This window comes from Scyliorhinus torazame, chromosome 1 (genome assembly GCF_047496885.1).
Source record: "Scyliorhinus torazame isolate Kashiwa2021f chromosome 1, sScyTor2.1, whole genome shotgun sequence".
In the NCBI taxonomy this organism is placed as follows: Eukaryota; Metazoa; Chordata; class Chondrichthyes; order Carcharhiniformes; family Scyliorhinidae; genus Scyliorhinus; species Scyliorhinus torazame.
Window position 1 is genome coordinate 366,645,725 of NC_092707.1, and position 20,157 is coordinate 366,665,881.

At 48.0% G+C, this 20,157-nt stretch overlaps 1 protein-coding gene across 1 annotated transcript in view; it reads left to right on the plus strand.

Moving 5' to 3' along the window:
- Positions 1 to 20,157, plus strand: part of LOC140426463 (stonin-1-like) — a 195,425-nt gene that overhangs the window by 71,808 nt on the left and 103,460 nt on the right. Inside the window, exons 4-5 of the mRNA XM_072511275.1 lie at positions 5,953 to 6,054; positions 15,820 to 15,943. Coding sequence (XP_072367376.1) covers positions 5,953 to 6,054; positions 15,820 to 15,943 — 226 coding nt within the window. The remainder of the gene's footprint in view (positions 1 to 5,952; positions 6,055 to 15,819; positions 15,944 to 20,157) is intronic.

Consider the following 20,157-nt stretch of genomic DNA (forward strand, 5'->3'; position numbering starts at 1 on the left):
CAACTGAGAAGAGGCTGGTGAGGCTGGGGCTCTCAGAGCAGAGAAAGCTGAAGGGGGAACCTTATTGAGGTGTACAAAGTTGTGAGGAACATGGGGTAGATAGGTACGCTACGTAGGCATACTGTGGGTCAGCGTGAAGTAGCTGTACCCTCTCAACCAACGGGTCCGCCTTGTGGAGTCGAACGTGTCTCTGGAGGAGAGCGGGTCCTGGAGCTGCCAGCCATGTTGGGAGCGGAACCCCGGAGGTGGACTTTCGAGGGAAGGCAAAGAGACGTTCATGGGGGTTTCATTAGTTGCGGTGCACTGGAGTGACCGATTGGAGTGAAGTGCGTCGGGGAGGACCTCCTGCCAGCGGGAGGCCGGGAGATTTCTGGACCGTCGGGCCAGCTGGATGGCCCTCCAGACCGTCCCATTCTCCCTCTCCACATGCCCGTTTCCCCTGGGGTTGTAACTGGTCGTCCTGCTCGAGGTAATGCCCCTGTTGAGCAGGTACTGCCGCAGCTCATGAATGAGGATCCCCGGTCGCTGTGGACATAGGCGGGGAAGCCGAACAGAGCGAAGATGGTGTTGAGGGCTTTGATGACGGTGGCAGACATCCTGTCGGGGCATGGGACGGCAAAGGGGAATCGGGAATATTCATCGACCACACTGAGGAAGTACGTGTTGTGGGGAGGGGAAGGGCCCTTTGAAGTCCACGCTGAGGCGTTCAAAGGGGCGGGTGGCCTTCAGGCGCGCATGGTCTGGTCGGTAGAAGTGCGGTTTACACTCCGCGCAGACCTGGCAGTCTCTGGTGATCGCCCTGACAACCTCGATGGAGTAGGGCAGGTTGCGGGCCTTGATGAAATGGTAAAAATGTGTGCCCCTGGGTGACCGAGGTTGCCGTGCAGGGTCCGGAGTCGGTTGCCCTGAGTCGGCCCACTTGTGCGCTGGCACATGTACCTCAGGATAGGGCACCGGGGGGGGCTCGTTGAGCTTACCGGGCAATACAAAATCTGGTAATTGTAGGTGGAGAGCTCGATTCTCCACCACAAGATTTTATCGTTTTCGATCTTGCCCCGCTGTGTGTTATTAAACATGAAGGCAACCGACCGTTGGTCAGTGAGGAGAGTGAATCTCCTGCCGGCCATGTAATGCCTCCAATGCCGCACAGCTTCAACGATGGCTTGGGCCTCTTTTTCGACGGAGGAGTGCTGAATTTCGGAGGCATGGAGGGTGCGGGAAAAGAATGCCACTGGCCTGCCAGCCTGGTTAGGGTGGCAGCCAGTGATGTCTGATGCATTGCTCTCGACTTGGAAGGGGAGTGTCTCGTCGACCACGTGCATCGCGGCCTTGGCGACGTTGGCCTTGATACGGTTAAAGGCTTGGTGAGCCTCGGCCGTCAGAGGAAAAACAGTGGATTGAATGAGTGGGCGGGTCTTGTCCGCATAGTTTGTGACCCACTGGGCGTAATACAAAAATAATTTTGAGGGCCTTGGGGCAATGGGGGAGGGGGAGTTCCATGAGGGGGCGCATGCGATCGAGGTCGGGCCCCAGAACTCCGTTCTGGACCACATAGCCGAGGATGGCTAAGCGGTTCGTGCTGAACACGCACTTCTCCTTGTTATACGTGAGGTTGAGGAGAGTGGTGGTGTGGAGAAATTTGGCAAGGTTAGCGTCATGGTCCTGCTGATCATGGCCCGCAGATGATGACATTGTCCAGGGACGGGAAAGTGGCCCACAGCCAGTACCGGTCAACCATTCGGTCCATCTCCAGTTGGAAGACCGAGACCCCGTTGGTGACGCCGAAGGGAACCCTAAGAAAAAGTGGTAAAGGCGGCCGTCTGCCTCGAACGCAGTGTATGGGCGGTCTGCTTTGCGGATGGGGAGCTGGTGGTAGGCAGATTTCAGGTCTACTGTCGAGAAGACCCGGTACTGTGCAATCTGATTGACCATATCAGATATGCGTAGAAGGGAGTATGCGTCGAGCTGCGTGTACCGATTGGTGGTCTGACTGCAGTCAACGACCATCCTGTTTTTCTCCCCAGATTTGACCACTACCACTTGGGCTCTCCAGGGGCTGTTGCTGGCCTCGATGATGCCTTCCCGAAGCAGACGCTGGACTTCAGACCTGATGAAGGTCCTGTCCTGGGCGCTGTACCGTCTGCTCCTGGTGGCGACAGGTTTGCAATCCGGGGTTAGGTTTGCAAAAAGGGAAGGTGGGTCGACATTAAGGTTCTCGAGGCCGCACACAGTAAGGGGTGGTAGGGGCCCGCCGAATTTCAGGGTTAGGCTCCGGAGGTTGCACTGGACGTCCAGGCCGAGTAGCAAGGCAGTGCAGAGGTTGGGGAGGACATAGAGGCGGAAGCCGCTGAACTCCACGCCCTGGACAGTGAGAGTGGCGATGCAGTACCCCCGGATTGCCACGGAGTGGGACCCGGAGGCCAGAGAGATTCTCTGGTTAGCGGGGTGTACCGCGAGGGAGCAGCGCCTTACCATATTTGGGTGAATGAAGTTCTCCGTGCTCCCGGGGTCCAGCGCACAGGAGATCTCGTGCCCGTTGACCTTCACATTAGTTGAAGCAGTCGTGAGGTTGTGTGGTCGAGACTGGTCAATCGTGACCGAGGCGAGAGGCGGCTGGTCGTTGGCGGTTACAGGCTATGAGTGGCCGGATGAGGTGCCCGACGGGCATGGTCCTGAGTTGGGTAAGATGGCGGTGCCCACGTGCCGCACGTGTCGTGGGGAAAGCAAGATGGCGGCGCTCGTTGGTCCTGGGAGGAACAAGATGGCGGCGCCCACAGGCTGCACGTGTTGCGAGTCGAGCAAGATGGCGGCGTCCACTGGCCGCACGTGGTCCGAGGAGAGGCAGATGGCGGCGCCCACTGGCTGCACGTGGGGGGTGCCGGGACAATAGCGGCGATTGAGTGGGCCTGGCATACTGCAGCGAAATGTCCCATCTTGCCACAAGCCTTGCAGAGGGCGCTCCGCGCTGGGCAGCGCTGTCGGGGGTGTTTTGACTGCCCACAGAAGTAGCATTTGGGCCCCCCGCGGTTAGTTGGCTGCCGCGCGGCACAGGCGTGGGATTGGCTGAGGGCAGTCGCTGATGGGGTCCACGGGTCCACGATGGGACGGCTGTCTGCGGAGTCCATGATCATGGGGGGGGTGGCGCGTGGTCTGGGGCATGGGCCTGAATGTTGCGTGATGCAACCGTAAGTGAAGGTGCTAGTTTTTTGGTCGAGCGTGGATCCCTCTAAGAGGCGCTGGCGGATGTAGTCAGACCCTATGCCCGTAACAAATGCGTCCCTCAAATAGCAAATTCGAGTGTTCCGTGGTCGAAACGGTCTGACAGTCACAGTCTCTAACTAGGGGGAGCAGGGCGTGCCAGAAATTTTCCACCGACTCACCGGGAAGTTGACGCACCGCGGAGAGGAGGTGCCTGGCGTAGAGTGTGTTAGTCCGCTAAGCGTAGTTTTCCTTCAGTAGCGCCATGGCCTCTGCGTAGGTCGGCGCATCCTGAACAAGTGGAAAGACGTTGGAGCTCAGCCGCGACGAGAGTAGGATGTAATCGAGGCTTTATTACACTGAGATGTGTGGCCTCCTACAGCAGCTGACGAAATGGCTGCTGTATTGGGAGCACACATATTTATACTCCGCCTACTGGGTGGAGCCAGCAGGCAGTGGTCTACCCCCATACCTGTAGTACAGGGGCCTTACCATAAAGCAGCTATATCAACATCCTATATATACATCAGTGGTGACTACCACAAAGGCATATACAGTACTTTCCTTTATTAGCTGAGGCATAGAATATAAGAGCAACGAGGTTATGATGGAGCTGTATAAAATGCTTGTTAGGCCTCTGCTGTGTTCGGGTCACCACACTATAGGACGCATGTGATTGCACTAAAAAGGGTGCAGAGGAGATTCACCAGGATGTTACCTGGGCTGAAGCATTACAGCTGTGAGAAGAGGCTGGTGAGGCTGAGGCTCTCAGAGCAGAGAAGGCTGAAGGGGGAACACTTATTGAGGTGTACAAAGTTATGAGGAACATGAGGTAGATAGAAAGAATCTTTTCCTTCGTTAAGGGGTCAATGACTTGGGGGCATAGATTTAAGGTATTGGGCAGGAGATTTAGAAGGGATTTGAGAAAGATCTTTTCACCCAGAATGTGGTGGGAATCTGGTACTCCCTGTCTGACAGGATGGGAGAATCAGGAACAGCATTTAGATGAGCACTTGAAACGCCATAGTATACAAGGCTACGGACCAAGTGCTGGAAAATGGGATGAGAAAAGATGGGAACAAAAACAAAAAACGTTGGACACCCTCAGCAGGTCTGTCTGCATTTGCAGAGGGAGAACGGAGCTAATGTTTTGAGTCTGGATGACAGTCCTCTTTCCATGTATAATCTGATATCTAGAAAAATGAAGTTCAATTGCTCTTGGCGACCAAAGGACTTTGGGTTGCAGAATTGATAAATTGTGAGTGTACAGTTAACTTTGTGCTATTCGGCATTCTTGCCAACTGGAATTCTCTAGTACGTGGAACTTCTGACTGCTGAATGTTTTTTAAAAAGCCTTTTGTATTCAGATAATGCATTCTTTAAAACTAATGATAACAAGAAATTGTAAATCTTCAGAAGTTGTTCTTAGGCTTTACATTGAAATTATTATTGGGTCAGTTTTGGTTATTGTGCCTGACAAAGATGTACCACTTCTTGCTGGAACAACCATCAGTGAAACAACTCTTATTTTATATTTTTGAAGCCAGTCTGAAGGTTGTGGCATCTGTTGCGGTGTCTGCTTGGATTTTGATTGTGGTGGGGCCTTTGCTTTGCTTGCCCTGCTGCTTCCGCTCTCCACTCAATCCTTCAAATGCAGAACAGCACCTTGTCTTTTGTCCGGAGTAATGTGACTCCCGTTAATCGACATTTTTGATTTAACAGTCACCACCCATTCCTCGAGCATATCCAATATCAAAGATCTTGTGGCTCCGGCTCCGGATCATGCAATTGAGGGGGAATTGACCCTCTACTTTCTAGTTTGGTGATTGGCTAAAATTTGAAACTAACAATGCAGCTCAAAATGGACCAAATAAGAGTTAGAAATTAGAGACCAACAAAAATAATTTAAGGTCCTTTTGAAATGTGTAGGGAGATTTAAAATTAATTTTATTCTTTTGCATATGCCTTTGCTGTTAACTTGATTTTGTGATTTGTAATTAGCTTATTCAAGTTAAATCATCGTACTGAAAGTTGACAAAAGGGTATTCCCAGCAAGTGCCTTTCAGTGTTTCAATTTGTGTGTTTGCAATTTGCCATATTCCCGATCTGTCTCAGTGAAAAGAACAAATTTGCATCTGTACTGCTCTTTTCAAGACACATGTCTCAAAGTTGTTTTCACCTAATTATATATTTTTGAAGTTAATGTTGTAATTTTTGAAGTTAACTGTTGTAATGTTGGACATTTGATGGCCAATTTTTGCACAGTTAAGGTCGCACAAACAGCAATGAGATATATGACCAGATAATCTCTTTGTTATGTTGACTAACGGATAAATATTGGCCAGAACAGCAGTAGAGATGCTAATGATTTCTGTACCTGACACTGACCAAGTGCAATGCAACACTGGTAGATGTTTACAAATTCATTATTTGTCCTCAATTGCACATGATTTGTGCCTTAGTCAAAAATATGACGGTGCCTGAGCTGCACCTCAGTATTTTGGACAAATTGTGCCAGTATGCAGAAGTACATGCTGCTTTTCCTGAATATGGGATTCAGTTACAAAGTTAAAATGCTCAGTTGATTATTTTCTTTGGAAACAAGGTTGTGGACCTTTTAAAATATCTTTTTTTAGCTTGCAGTATTATGCCACCTGATATACTAAAAAAGGAAGGAGAGAAATAATGAGTTTTATAAAAGTTATAACTACAAACAAAGGTATGGCTCGTCATAACATATTGATTTATTTTCAGCCTAGACTCTATAAATCTGTTATTGAGGATGTCATCAACAATGTAAATGATTTTTTCCTTGAAGAAGGCATTGACGATCATGTTCTTAAGGATCTAAAGCAGGTATTTAGTTCTTTTGTTATCCCACAAATGTTTTGGTTTATTGTTCTAAACTTAGTTTCTAAACTTAGACTGGTTCAATGTATGGCAATAAAGCTGCTTGACCTGGACATAAAAAATATGAACATAAGAAATAGGTGCAGGAATAGGTCAAATGGCCCCTTAAATCTACACTGCCTTTAAAATAAAATCATGGCTAATATTTAAACTCATCTCCATTTTCCTGCCTGATTTCCATATTCCTTGATTTCCCACGAGTACAAACATCTGTTAAGCTCGGGTACGATAGACGTAATGATCACACATCAACAGCTCCTGAGGTAGATGATTCTAAAGATTCACAACCCTCTGAATGAAGAAATGTCTCCTCGTCTCAGTCTGAAATGGCTGGCACCTTACTTTGAGATTTCACCCTCTACAGGCAGGGGTAGCAACCTCTGTGCACTATCCTGTCAATTTTTCTTTCCTGTTTCAATAATATCACCTTTCACTTTCAATTCCAGATACTATATCCTATTCAATTCAACACTGTCACCACAGAAAGCAACCAAGTAAACCATATTTGTGCCCCCCCCCCCCCCCCCCATCTTTCCAGAGGAACGCAGACCAGGACTGTACACAGTACTTCAGATGTGACCAAATCCCTGCACAATTGCTGCGAAACATCTTTAGTCTTCCAACCCCTTGCAATAAAAAAGAACATAAAATTTGCCTTCCTAATTGATTGTGTGCCTGCATGATGTTTTTCTCGTACGTGGACACCCAAATCTCTCTGAACAGTAACATTTACAGATCATCATTTTTTAAAAAATCGTCTGTTTTTCTATTCCTGCCAAAATGAATAAGCTCACATATCCTCACATTGTACTCATCTGCCACCTCTTTGCCACTCTCAGCCTATCTTTATCCCATTGCAGTCTCTTTGTGGGTTACTTTCCTACCGAGCTTTGTAACGTCAGCAAACTTGATACATCACAGACATTTATCTCCGCCCTTAATATAGACTGTAAATAGCTGAGGCCCAAGCATTGATACTAGTGGCACTCCAAATGTGAGTTTGTGGCACTCTTAAAATGACCGGTTATTCTTACTCTGTCTTCTGACGTTGATTTATCCTGTACCCATGCTGATATGTTAACCTATTCCTGTGAAACAATCTTTGTGTGGCACCTGAATGTCTTCTGAAAATCCAAATATGCAACATCCACAGGTTCTCCTTTATCTACTGTGCTACCTGCAATCTAACAGTTCTAATTAACCTTTTGAACATGATTTTCCTTTCGTAAAACCATGTTGACCCAGCCTAATTATATTTTGAAGAAATTAGAAGATGAAGTGTGTGTTGTGTGTGTGTGTGTGTGTGTGTGTGTGTGTGTGTGTGTGGGTGTGTGTGTGTGTGTGTGTGTGGGGGGGGGGGGTTGCGTGGAGGAGAAGAAGAGATTTGACAAGGATCAGGGGTGAGAGGTGCATAGTAGAGTTCTGCATGTACTGGACAAATTCACTGAGCAGATGGGATATAGTGATATACTCCTGTAATAGGAAAGTACAAGATTGATGAAGGCTACTGTGCATCTGCCCAGTTCAAAACAACTCCCATCGACTTCCGCTTGTGACCATGGAGTGATTGGTCACATAAAGGGCCGTTCCTGTTCAAAGTCACAGAAAAGGGCTCTTTTTACCCAGATCCGGGTGGAAGTTTAATGAAAAGGCGTAGGTGAATGTTAGAGGAGTAGTTTACCCCTGGAATAGTATGTCTTCTGATCACGTGACCCGGCAGAAAACAGTGAGAGGTTTGGCTGGAAAATTGAAACAGTCTTGTGCTTTACAGACAGTCTTTTCCAGCATGCAGGCGGGGGAGGGGCAAGCTGTAAGGCCCCAGATACAGGAAGGGATGACTTTTATCAAGGAGGAATTCCATAAACCGAGGAAAGAAATGCATGAGGATCATGCAAAGGCCATTGCAGAAGCTGTGGCACTCCTGAAGAGTACTTTGGAGCGGATGGACAGGGGTTTGGAGGTGCAGGGGTCACAGATTCGGGAGATTGAAGGAGTGATCTCGGACCACAGCGATCATGTGGTGGTTCTGGAGGCGGAGGTGGGGCTCCTAGGAGATCTTTGTGAAACGCTGAGAGCAAAGGCTGAGGAGCAGGAGAATACCTCGAGAAGACAGAACCTGCGAATAGTGGGCCTGCCTGAAGGAGTGGAAGGTGAGTGCCACGAGGTACGTCCCGAGGATGCTGGCGGGACTGGTGGCAGAAGGGGTGCTAGATAAGGCACCTAAAATGGACCGAGAGCATAGGTCTCTGAGGCACAAAAGCCTAGAGCTGGTGAGACTCCATAAATTTATGGAGAAAGAAAATTCTACGGTGGGCCAGGGAGAAGCGTAGCTGCGACTGGGAGGCAAATAACGTCCGGATTTATCAGGACATCGAAGCCGAGTTGGCAAAATGGCGGGCAGGTTTCAACAAGGCCAAGGCGGTGCTGTACCGGCGGCAGATCAGGTTTGGGTGCTCTACCCGGCAAAATTATGGGTGACGTTCGGAGGCCGGGAGTAATATTTTGAGACCCCAGAAGCGGTCGAAGACTTCATTAAGGAGCATAAACTGGGGGAGAACTGAGTGGACAATGCTTGGGAACCGGGGTGCTGGCACGACGTAATGGTCGGGATTGGGGGATTTTCGCCTTTTTTTGTGGGGGGGGGGGGGGGTTCTGTTCAATGTTGAGATTGTAAGGAGCTGTAGGGGTGAAATGTTTGTGGGGATGGATGTTCCCATCCCCCCTCCTGTTTTATGGGACTGTTTGTGTTGAGCATCTGTTTGTTTGCTTTTGGAGAAGGCTACCTGGAGTTCAGGAGAAGTCCTTGTTTGGGAGGGGGAGGGTAAGGCCAGCAGGAGGCATCCTTCTGTGAGCTGAGGAGTGGGGAGAGGGGGGGGGGGGAATGGGCAGGGGCAGCCGCGCTAGCAGGTTATGCTGGTGAACAGAAGTGAGGTGGTGGGGGAGAAGGCCAAGAGGGGTGGCCGGGGGGAAGGGGGAAGAAGGGGAAGGGGAAAAGCGAGGGGGGGGTTCTGCGACGTGGCAGGGGGTGAGAGATGACATGGTCAAGGGTGAAGAAAGGAGACATCTGGGATGGGCAAGGTACAGAGTGGAATGAAAGGGGCAGGAGTTAAGTGGGGTAGATAACTGACGGTAGAGGGGATTGGAGGTGCAAGCCTATGGTAGGGTTGGTAACGTGGAACGTCTGGGGACTGAATGGGCCGGTTAAAACATCGTGGGTGTTTGCGCACCTCAGGAGCTTGAAAGCGGTGGTTGTCTTTTTGCAGAAGACACACCTCCGTGTGAAGGACCAGGTTAGGTTAAGGAAGGGGTGGGTCGGGCAGGTTTTTCACTTGGGGTTTGATTTGAAATCGAGGGGTGTGGCGATTTTAATGAGCAAAGAAATGTGATTTGTGAGTCCGAAGGAGGTGAGGGATCCAGGTGGGAGATATGTGATTGTGAGTGGGGTATTGGAAGGCGGACGGTAGTGCTGGTAAATGTGTATGCCCCAAATTGGCATGATGTGGGTTTTAAGGTTTTTTTTGGCAGCATCCCGGATTTGGCCACATACCAATTGATCATGGGAGGAGATTTTTTAAAAAATAAATCTTTTTATTGGCATTTCCCATATTTATAATCAGTTGTGTATATATATATGCGGAGAGGTTTCGTTTGTCCTTCGTTTAACTGACCCTATGTGCATTTCGTTGCCCTCTGGATCGGTCTATGGTTCCTCCCCCTTCCCCGTTGGTGGGAGATATGTGATTGCGAGTGGGGTATTGGAAGGGGCACCGGTAGTGTTGGTAAATGTGTATGCCCCAAATTGGGATGATGTGGGTTTTATGAGGGGGTTGCTGGCAGCAATCCCAGATTTGACCACGCAGCAGTTGATCATGGGAGGAGATTTTAACAATGTCCTGGAGCCGAGGGTGGATAGATCGAGCCCCAGGTCGATGGGTGGGGTACGAATGGCAAGGGAGCTGGGGGGGTTTATGGAGAGGATGGGTATGATGGATCCATGGCGCTTTCAGAACCCAGGGGGAAGGAAGTATTCCTTTTCACACGTCTCTAAGGTGTATTCGAGGATTGATTACGTTGTAGTGAGTCGGGAGGTTTTGGTTGGGGTGGAGAGGGCAGAGTATGCGGGGATAGTTATCTTGGACCATGCACCCCACTGGCTGTATGTTCGGTTCAGTACGGGACGAGAGCAGAGGCCGGGTTGGAGGTTTGACTCAGGGTTGTTGGCGGATGGAGGTTTTTGTGATCAGGTGCGGTTGGCGTTAGGGATTATGTGGAGTTCAATCAGAATGGGGAGGTGTCGGCGGGCATTTTTTAGGAAGAACTGCAGGCAGTGGTCTGGGGAGAAATTATCTCATTTATGGTTTGTGCGAATGAGGAAAGGAGGGCGGAACATGACCGTCTAGTGAGCGAGATAGTGGAGGTGGACAGGGAATATTCGAGGGTGCCCAACGTGGAGGGATTGGCAAGGAGGAAAATGTTGCAGGGGCAATTTGACAGGCTGACAACGAGGAGGACTGTAGGGCAACTGCGTAGGGCAAGAGGGGTGCAATACGAGTATGGGGAGAAGGTGAGCCGCATGCTGGCGCACCAGCTGTGGAGGCAGGCTGCGTCCAGGGAAATATTGAAGATTCGGACTGGGGCTGGGGATGTGGTGTCAGAGCCAGGGAAGATAAATGAGGCGTTTAGAGAGTATTACCAGGGACTTTATGAGGCAGACCCAGGAGGAGGGGGGGGGGGGGGGGGGGGAACATGGGGTGGTTTCTGGACGAGCTGGAATTTCCTCAGGTGGAGGAAGCAAAGAGGCAGGCGTTGGAGGAGCCCCTGGGGCTGAGGGAGGTGGTGGATAGTATCGGGTATGAATTCGGGGAAGGCCCCTGGGCCGGATGGGTACCCGGCAGAATTTTGTAAGGAATTTGTGGCGGACCTGGCACCACATCTGTTGGGGGCGTTTAATGAAGCACTGGAGAAGGGGGAGTTGCCGGAGACGATGAAGCAGGCAGTAATCACACTAATCCCCAAAAAAGGGAAGGATCCGGTGGAATGTGGGTCGTATAAACCCATATCACTATCGAACACGGATGTGAAAATATTGGCTAAGTTGTTGGTGGGAAGGATGGAGGATTGTGTCCCGAGGGTGGTTGCAGAAAACCAAGGCTTCGTGAAGGGCACGCAGCTCACAAGTAATATAAGACGGCTGTTGAAAGTGGTGATGAATCTGTCGAGAGCTCTGGTACCGGAGGTGGTGGTGTCCATGGATGCGGAGAAAGCAGTTGATTAGGTGGAGTGGCAGTACTTGTTCGAAGTTTTGGGAAGGTTTGGGTTTGGGCTGAGATTTGTGGCATGGGTGTGGTTGCAGTATGTGGTGCCAAGAGCGAGGATGAGGACGAATGATATGAGCTCACAAAGTTTTGACTTACACAGGGGTATGAGGCAGGGGTGCCTGCTGTCGCCGCTGCTGTTTGCGCTGGCCATAGAGCCATTGGCGATGGCTCTCAGGGGGTCGGCAGAGTGGCAGGGGATAATGAGGGGACAGAGGGAGCATCGGGTGTCACTCTATGCCGATGACCTCTTGCTGTATGTTTTGGATCCGTTGGAGAGTATGGGAAGGATTATGGACCTGTTGGGGAGGTTTGGAGGGTTCTCGGGATACAAGCTGAATGTAGGTAAAAGCGAGGTATTCCCGGTGAATGAGCTGGCACAGCGGGCTAATTTAGGGGGCATGCCATTTACGGTAGCGAGGGATAGGTTTAGGTACTTGGGGATTCAGGTAGCGAGGGAATGGACGGGGCTCCATAAGTGGAACTTAACGAAGCTGGTGGAGGAGGCCAGGGAGGATCTGAAGAGGTGGGACACACTGCACTTAACGTTGGTGGGGAGGGTCCAAGTTGTGAAAATGAATATTCTGCCGGGGTTCTTGTTTATCTTTCAGGCTCTCCCGATCTTTATACCAAAGGCCTTTTTTCGGATAGTGGACACAATCATCTCTGACTTTGTATGGGTGGGGAAGATGCCGAGGGTGGGGAGGACCATGCTACAGAGGCAGCAGGGGGGGTTGGCGTTGCCAAACTTGCTTCATTATGATTGGGTGGCGAATATGGACAAGGTGCGGCAGTGGTGGGAAGGAGAAGGGGTAGAGTGGGTTAGGATGGAGGAGGAATCTTGTAAGGGGTCTAGTTTGAGGGCTATGGCGACGGCAGCATTGCCAATGACTCTGAGTAGGTATTCAGGGAGCCCAGTGGTGCAGTCCACGGTGAAGATATGGAATCAGCTGAGGAGGTATTTTCGGGTGGAAGGGATGTCGGTGCTAACGCCGCTGTGCGAGAATCATGAGTTTGAGCCGGGTGGGATGGATAGTGTATACAGAAGATGGAGGGAAGTGGGGCTGGTCAACGTGAGGGATTTGTATTTGGAGAAAGGGTTCGCTAGTCTGGAGGAGCTAAGGGAGAGGGTAGAGCTGCTGAGGGGTAGTGAGTTCAGATATCTACAGGTTAGGAACTTTGCATGAAAGGTCTGGAAGGGGTTCCCTAGATTGCCGGGATTCACCCGGCAGCGACTGCTGCTTCCGGATGTGGAAGGGGAGGGAAGAATTTGGGATATATATAAGTGGCCTGGGGAGCAGGGAGGCGAGCGGGTGGTGAAGATCAAGGAGAAATGGGAAGCGGAGTTGGGATTGGAGATCAATTGGGGAGTATGGAGTGAGGCACTGCGAAGGGCAAACGCGACCTCCTCTTGTGCAAGGATGAGCCTGATACAGTTTAAGGTGGTGCGCAGGGTGCATATGACTCGCGCGAGAATGAGTGGGTTCTTTCAGGGGGTCGCAGATGGGTGTGAGAGGTGTGGGCGGGGTCAGCGAATCATGCGCACATGTTTTGGGGTTGTGAAAAATTGGGAAGATTCTGGGCGGGAGTGTTTGTGGTCTTAGCCAGGATAGTGGAGGAGGGAGTGGACGATATTTGGGGTTTCAGAGAAGCCGGAGCTCATAGAGAGGAGGAAGGCCGATGTCTTGGCCTTCGCCTCTCTGATTGCACGGCGACAAATTTTGCTGGAGTGGCGGTCGGCATCGCCACCGGGGGTAGCAGCATGGTTGGGTGACCTGTATGACTTCCTGCGGTTAGAGAAGATAAAGTGTGAGTTAAGGGACTCAGCAGGGGAGTTTGAGAAAAGGTGGGGGAGGTTTGTGACCATGATTGAGGAGCTGTTTGTCACAGGAGCGGGGGTCGGGGATGGGGAGGGGGGGGGGGGGTGGAGGGGCTGAAGGGGCTGAAAAAGGAGAAAAACCTGTACAAAACTATATAGTTAATTCTTGGGAAGAATGTTTCCCGGGGTGTTTATTTGCTGTAACCTACTTTGATACAAGTTTGAATAAAATGCGATTAAACAAAACAACCCACATCATTTGTTGTCTTCCTCAAATATCTATCCAATTCTCCATCTTATCTTTCCCACACCACCTGCTCACATTACTGGTGTCTCCTTGGGCAAGCAGTTTAGTTTGTAAAACCTTTTGTATTGAACATTGTTTTCAAAAAGTTAGTTACTATTTTCAGTCTCCAAATTCAGAAGGCTGTAAACAGACCCGAGCTTCTGATGGCCTTCCATTTTCTCTTTTCCACCCTGTTCTCACGATGACAGCTCTGTTTTCGGCCCACTGCTCTATTTCAGTGAAACTCAAAGCAAACTTGAGGAATGGTAATTACGCACTTTACTGCTCCCGTTCCAGGCTCAACATTGAGTTCAGCAATTTCAGACTGCAATCTCTGGCCCCCATTTTATTTTGATTTCTTTGCATGCTTTGGTTTTCTTTTCCTTTTTATTGTCAGTCAGCAGGTCATCTGGCCTAGGCATATCTTGTATTTCTTTGTTTCGTTTCTTGCCCCATCACCATTCCCTTTCACACCACATACCTTTTTGCCCCTTTTTCCATCTTCTTTTCTTCCATCTATTGCAACTCTAACACTTCCAATTCTGATGAAAGTTCACTGACCTTAAATGTTATGAGCATATGTATTTTTCTGAGTTCCTCCCTCCATTTTCCTGATTTGCAGCTTTCTGGGATAACGTATGTCTCCTCGGTGGTGAAGACCAATGCAAAATACTTGTTTAATTCATCCGGTATAGCCCTACTTTCCATTATCAATTCCCCAGATGCACTTTCTATAGGACCAACTCTCACTTTGTTAACTCTTATGTTAACTCTTATTTAAATATTTATAGAAATTCAATATGTTAGCTCAATTCTCTTTCCACAGATGCTGCCTGACCCAAGTATTTCCAACATTCCCTGTTTTTATTTCAGAAGGAAGACCCTTTGTTAAACAGTCTCAGAGATTTAACATTATTTTCGGCTCTGCATAGGACGGCTCGGTGGTGCAGTGGTTAGCACTGCTGCCTAAGGCGTTGAAGACCCAGGTTTGGCCCCGGGGCACTGTCCGTGTGGAGTTTGCACATTCTCCCCGTGTCTGCATGGGTTTCACCCCCATAATCCAAATTTGTGCAGGGTAGGTAGATTGGCCACGCTAAATTGCCCCTTAATTGAAAAAATAATAATTGGGAACTCTAAATTAAAAAAAAAATAACAATTTAGACTCTGCATGTCAATCGGGAGCAATCCATGCTAGTAGTAGTTGAATGTTACTTTGTAATTAATAGTCTTAGAGAATTGGGAGAGGTCATTTAGCCCTACTGGCCTATTCTGCATTCAATGAAATCCTGGCTGATCTGTGACAAAACGCCTCTTTTGTCCCCTATCCCTTAATATCTTTCATTAACACAAGTCAGATTTAAAATTGACCTAACATCAATTGTTGCTTATGGAAGAAAATTCAGAACTTGTCACCCTTGGGTCGAATTTAACCCCTCCCAGTTTCGAGGTGGGAAGGCATTTAATTGGGCAGGAGGGTGGGGATTCTATTTTTAGTCTCCGCTCAATTAAGTTTGGGGCAGGAAGATGTGTGGACATGCTTCCAGCGCAGAGGCTAATTGAGGCCAATACGTGTGCAATTAGTGCCATCTTAAGGGTCTCATCCTATCACTGCTGTTATTCAACTGGCAACCAATACTGCAGTCACCAAGTGCTGAACCTAAAAAGCAAACCCTGTCAGGTTTTTTGTTCAAAGCCACTCAGTGCTTAATCAAGGAACTAACATTGGGATAGGAACTCTGTTAAGAGTCACCCATCCACCTGTCCTCCCTGGGGAGTGGTTGGGGGGGGTGGGGTGGTTAGCATGAGTTTAGAAATCGTGATTTCTACTCCTGGGGTCCTGATGGGCATGTACTTCCATCAGGCCTTCACTAATGGTGAAGCGGGGTTCCTTTTGGTTCTCCAGCTGGCGGTGAGACCTCCGTTGCAAACATTAAATTCTGCTCTTTGTGTGTAAAAGTGACGCCTTACTGCACTCCATTGTTTGCTTTAAAAAAAATTATTCTCTGCAATTATCCATGACAATTTTATGATCTATGTAACTTGAACCCAAACTCTCTTTCAAACTCCATTGTTTCTACCTCTTCACCATTTAGATAGTACAGCATTCATCAAACTAATTCTGAGAATATTTGAATCGTTATGTTCCAATTTATAACCCTTGAATTGGCCATCACTGTTGAGCTGTTTGCTTTTTATATTCAGTGGCTTGCAATTTAAGTATTCCTGAATCTTGTAATAAATTGAAATCAATTTTTGTAATTGTTTTTAATCTCTTGTCTTTATGCAATGAGCTTTGGGAGAGCAAGCTTCTTCAGTCCAGAGCTGTGGATGGCTTTTTCAGGGAGAATAATCACCAGCAGATCATGTTGGAGCTGCAGCAGCAGAAAACCCATCAAACTGTACAGACATCGTCAGGTTTGTTCAAATTGAAGAATAGATTTTTTAAAGTGTAAATCAGTCATGTGTCTTCTGCTGTGTTACCTGAAAACATTGTACAAGACTAGTGGATCTTCTGATCTTTTGCCATTAATGGAGGAGTAAAATTTTTTCTAACCAGTCTCAGGATTCAGAAAGATGGAAAATTCAAAATGGGTGTATTGTCCATTGGGGGGAAAAAAAAAAATCCCTTCACAATATTTAAAGTTAAATCGGAAGTAGGTGGTGACTTTCCTGATCCTTTCTCTCTGTAAATGTCGATTTCTTGGGATAAGAATTAGGTAAAAGAGATGGAGAATTGTTTCACTGGTCTCTACCTTTTTTGTTAAATATTTTTATTGAATTTTACATTTGTACACTATACAGAAGGTGATCGAGACGGTTATTTAGAACATACAGTGCAGAAGGAGGCCATTCGGCCCATCGAGTGTGCACCGACTCACCGACCCACCCTCACTTCCACCCCATCCCCGTAACCCAATAACCCCATCTAACCTTTTTTTTTGACACTAAGGGCAATTTAGCATGTCCAATCCACCTAACCTGCCATCTTTGGACTGTGGGAGGAAACCGGAGCACCCGGAGGAAAGCCATGCAGACTCCGCACAGACAGTGACCCAGCTGGGAATTGAACCTGGGGTGCTGTGAAGCCACAGTGCGAACCACTGCTACCGTGCTGCCCTATTATTTACAATTTCCATGTTTTTCTTTATTCGGCATTCACCCCTCTTTTCTGTTATTCAGGTTCTATCTTAGGCCCGTAGATGTTACAGTCCCTGGTAGAAGGACCAGGCATTTGGACCACAGTCTGTCAGGTCCCTACCCTCGAACCCCTCTGACAGGCCCACGATCCAGATATTTTTGGCAATGAGATGGATTCTCCTCCCCGCGACCATCCCTTTTCGGCTCCCCTAGGTTGTCACCTACCTTTTAATTTCGGCCTCCAGAGCGACAATCCTGTCGCTCTGTTCCATGTTTGTCATTTCCAGCTCTAGGATCGTCTTCCCCTGAGCTTCCAGTTTCTTCCCCCATTCTGTCAACCATCGTCTGCATGGTGATCAATGCCTCCATCACAGCCACCTTGACCGCCACCTGGATCTCCACTTTTATAGCTTCTCTCATTGCCATCAGTTCCTTCATCATGAATGTCTTCCATCCAACTCCAGGTTTTGGGGGGGGGAGTGGGGCATTGTTCTGGTCGTCTGTCTCCCTCTCTCCTGGATGGCTGGGGACCCCTCGCCTTGTGGGTCTGCTGACACGCTCACCTGCTGCTCTTGGCCCACCATCTTTACATTGCTCTGAGATTTATGGTGCTTCCAGGCTCAGTGGAATTGGATTTGCACCTGTAATAACCTCCAGCCCCTCATTATGATGGTGATGAGACGGGAGGCATTATGATGACGATGAGACAAGAGGCACACTTAAGTTATTCAGTTACTGACTATGGAATTGGTAATTATCTCCTTGTTTGGTTACTCTGTGTGAAGTGCATTCAGCTTGTTGTTTCATTGGATTTACTCAGCAAACCTTGGCCCTTGAAGGGAATGGTGACTGGCTGGAAGCAGGTTCTTGGAATCATAACATACAGGATTTGACTGAGTATGGCATCAAGGAGCCCTAGCTGGAGTCAATGGGCATCTGGGGAAAACTCAGCTTGTTGGAGTCATACCGGGCACAAAGGAAGATGGTTGTAGTGCTTGGAAGTCAATCCTCTCGGCTCCAGGACATCACAGCAGGAGTTCGTCAGGGTAGTGTCTTAGGCCCAACCATCTTCAGCTGCTTCATCAGTGACCTCCTTTCCATCATAAGGTTAAAAGTGGGGATATTTGCAGATGACTACACAATGTTCAGCACCATTTGCGACGACTCAGACAATGAAGCAGTCCATGTCCAAATGCAGCAAGACCTGGACAATATCCAGGCTTGGGCCAACAAGTTACATTCGCACCACACAAGTGCCAGCACTGACCATCTCCTACAAGAGAGGATTTAACCATCGCCCCTTGACATTCAATGGCATTACCATCGCTGAATCCCCCACAATCAACATCCTGGGAGTTACCATTGTTATGGGTAGGGTTTAGAAACTCCAAAGTATATTGTGAAGTCCAACTGACCTACAATCTTTATGTTGAATTTGGCTAGGATGAGCACAAGAGCCTTCCCTTCAGGTGTGATTCCTCAGCCTTCCCAGGCACTTTAATCAAAACAAGCTTTATTTTAAGAACTTAGTTAACATATATGTATAAAGAATTTTGATCAAAAGAACCCAGCAAAAATTGTTATCAATTACAAACATAAATACACCACCCAGCTACTGTAATCTATGTATAATACTTAATGAATTCCCCCTTAACTGTTTCAATTCAAAAGCAAAATCCAAAAAAACAAAAACATTATTTTTTAACAGGCGTGGCCCAGCACACTGCATTGTCACTTGAATGAGACTGGCTTTCTCTGAATATATCTTTTAAGTTACCAAAGCTGGTAGCCACAACCAGTTTACTTCTGAAACAGTTGTTGAAATGAAAATAGAGAGGGGCAGGCCAGACACTGCTTTCTCCTTATCTGTAGTCCACAGCAGTCCAAAACTGAAAATGAAACCAAAACAGCTCACAGCCCAGCTCCACCCACACAATAACATCACTGAAGCCATGTGATAAGATAAACATGTTTGTTAAAGGGACACTCCCATGACACTATTGATCAGAAACTGAACTGGACTAGCCACATTAATACTATGGCTACCAAGGCAGGTCAAAGGCTAGGAATCCTACGGTGAGTAACTCCTCTCTGCCCCCCCCCCCCAAAAAAAAAACCTGTCCCCCATCCACAAGGCAAAGTCAGGAATATAATGGAATACTCTACTTGGCGTGGAGAGCCCGCTTAATTCCCTCACCCCGGTTCCACAAACGTTCTGCAGTTGTGTACACCATCTACAGGATGCACTGCAGTAACTCACCAATTTTCCTCGGACAGCACCTTCCAAACCCATGACCGCTACCATCTAGAAGGACAAGAGCAGCAGGTACCAGGGAACCCCATCACCTGGATGTTCCCCTCCAAGTCACCCATCACCCTAACTTGGAAATATTTTGCTGTTCCTTTACTGTCACTGGGGCAAAATCCTGGAACTCCCTCCTTAACAGCACAATGGGTGTACCTACACTCAAGGAGTACAGTGGTTCAAGAAGGCAACTCACCACCACCTTCTGAAGGGCAACTAGGGATGGGCAATAAATGCTGACCTAACTAGCGACGCCCACATTCCACAAATGAATTAAAAAAAAAATACTGCTTTGAACTTTACTGGCAAGGCAAGAATTTTCACTTGTTTAAAAAAAAAAAAAAAATCTTTTTAGATTTCTTATCCTGGTTTAAACTTCAGTGAGACCATTTCTGATCTCGGGCAGTAAGTTTTGAGTAGTTTTCTGCTCCACATTAATTGATCGATCTAGACTTGTAAAAGTGCTCGGTGACACATGAGTTTATATAAAGACATTATGTTGTAAAAGCTGTAAACTAAAATATTGTATTATTTCTGATATCTTTTGAATATTTAGGTAGGCGTACAATGTTATCTAAGCCTGTAATCAAATGAAATCTGCTAGCTAGATTCATTGTTGTTTGTTTCTTTTCCCGCACCTAGTGGTGCGAAAGGCAGACTTTCATCCGTTCCCATAGCAAGTCTTTTTCTGGAGCTGGTCGCTAGCCTGTCGTAAGTGGTTTGTAACTTGGGGGGGTGCCACTCTGTGTCAAGCATGGCTGACCAGAAGTGTCTCCTGCTCTTGTCTCCTGCTCTTGTCTCCTGCTCTTGTCTCCTGCTCTTGTCTCCTGCTCTTGTCTCCTGCTCTTGTCTCCTGCTCTTGTCTCCTGCTCTTGTCTCCTGCTCTTTTCTCCTTCTCTTGGCACCTGATATTGGCATGTTGGAAGAATGTTGAAGGTTGATACTCAACCTAATGGCCACGTTATGAACACACTTTCCTTGGTCGGCAAGTCCTGGGGTGGGACTCTTAACCCAGAGCTTCTGGCTCACGAGGCAAGGACATTACCCAATGCGCTCCAAGACCTCCCCTAGATTCATTGCTACTGTTTACATTTTATGTTGAAATAAATGTGTTTTATTTACTGTAGCCTAAGCTACATAGTCTAATAGCAACTATTTTTTTGAAAACTAAGAGCACTAATGACAT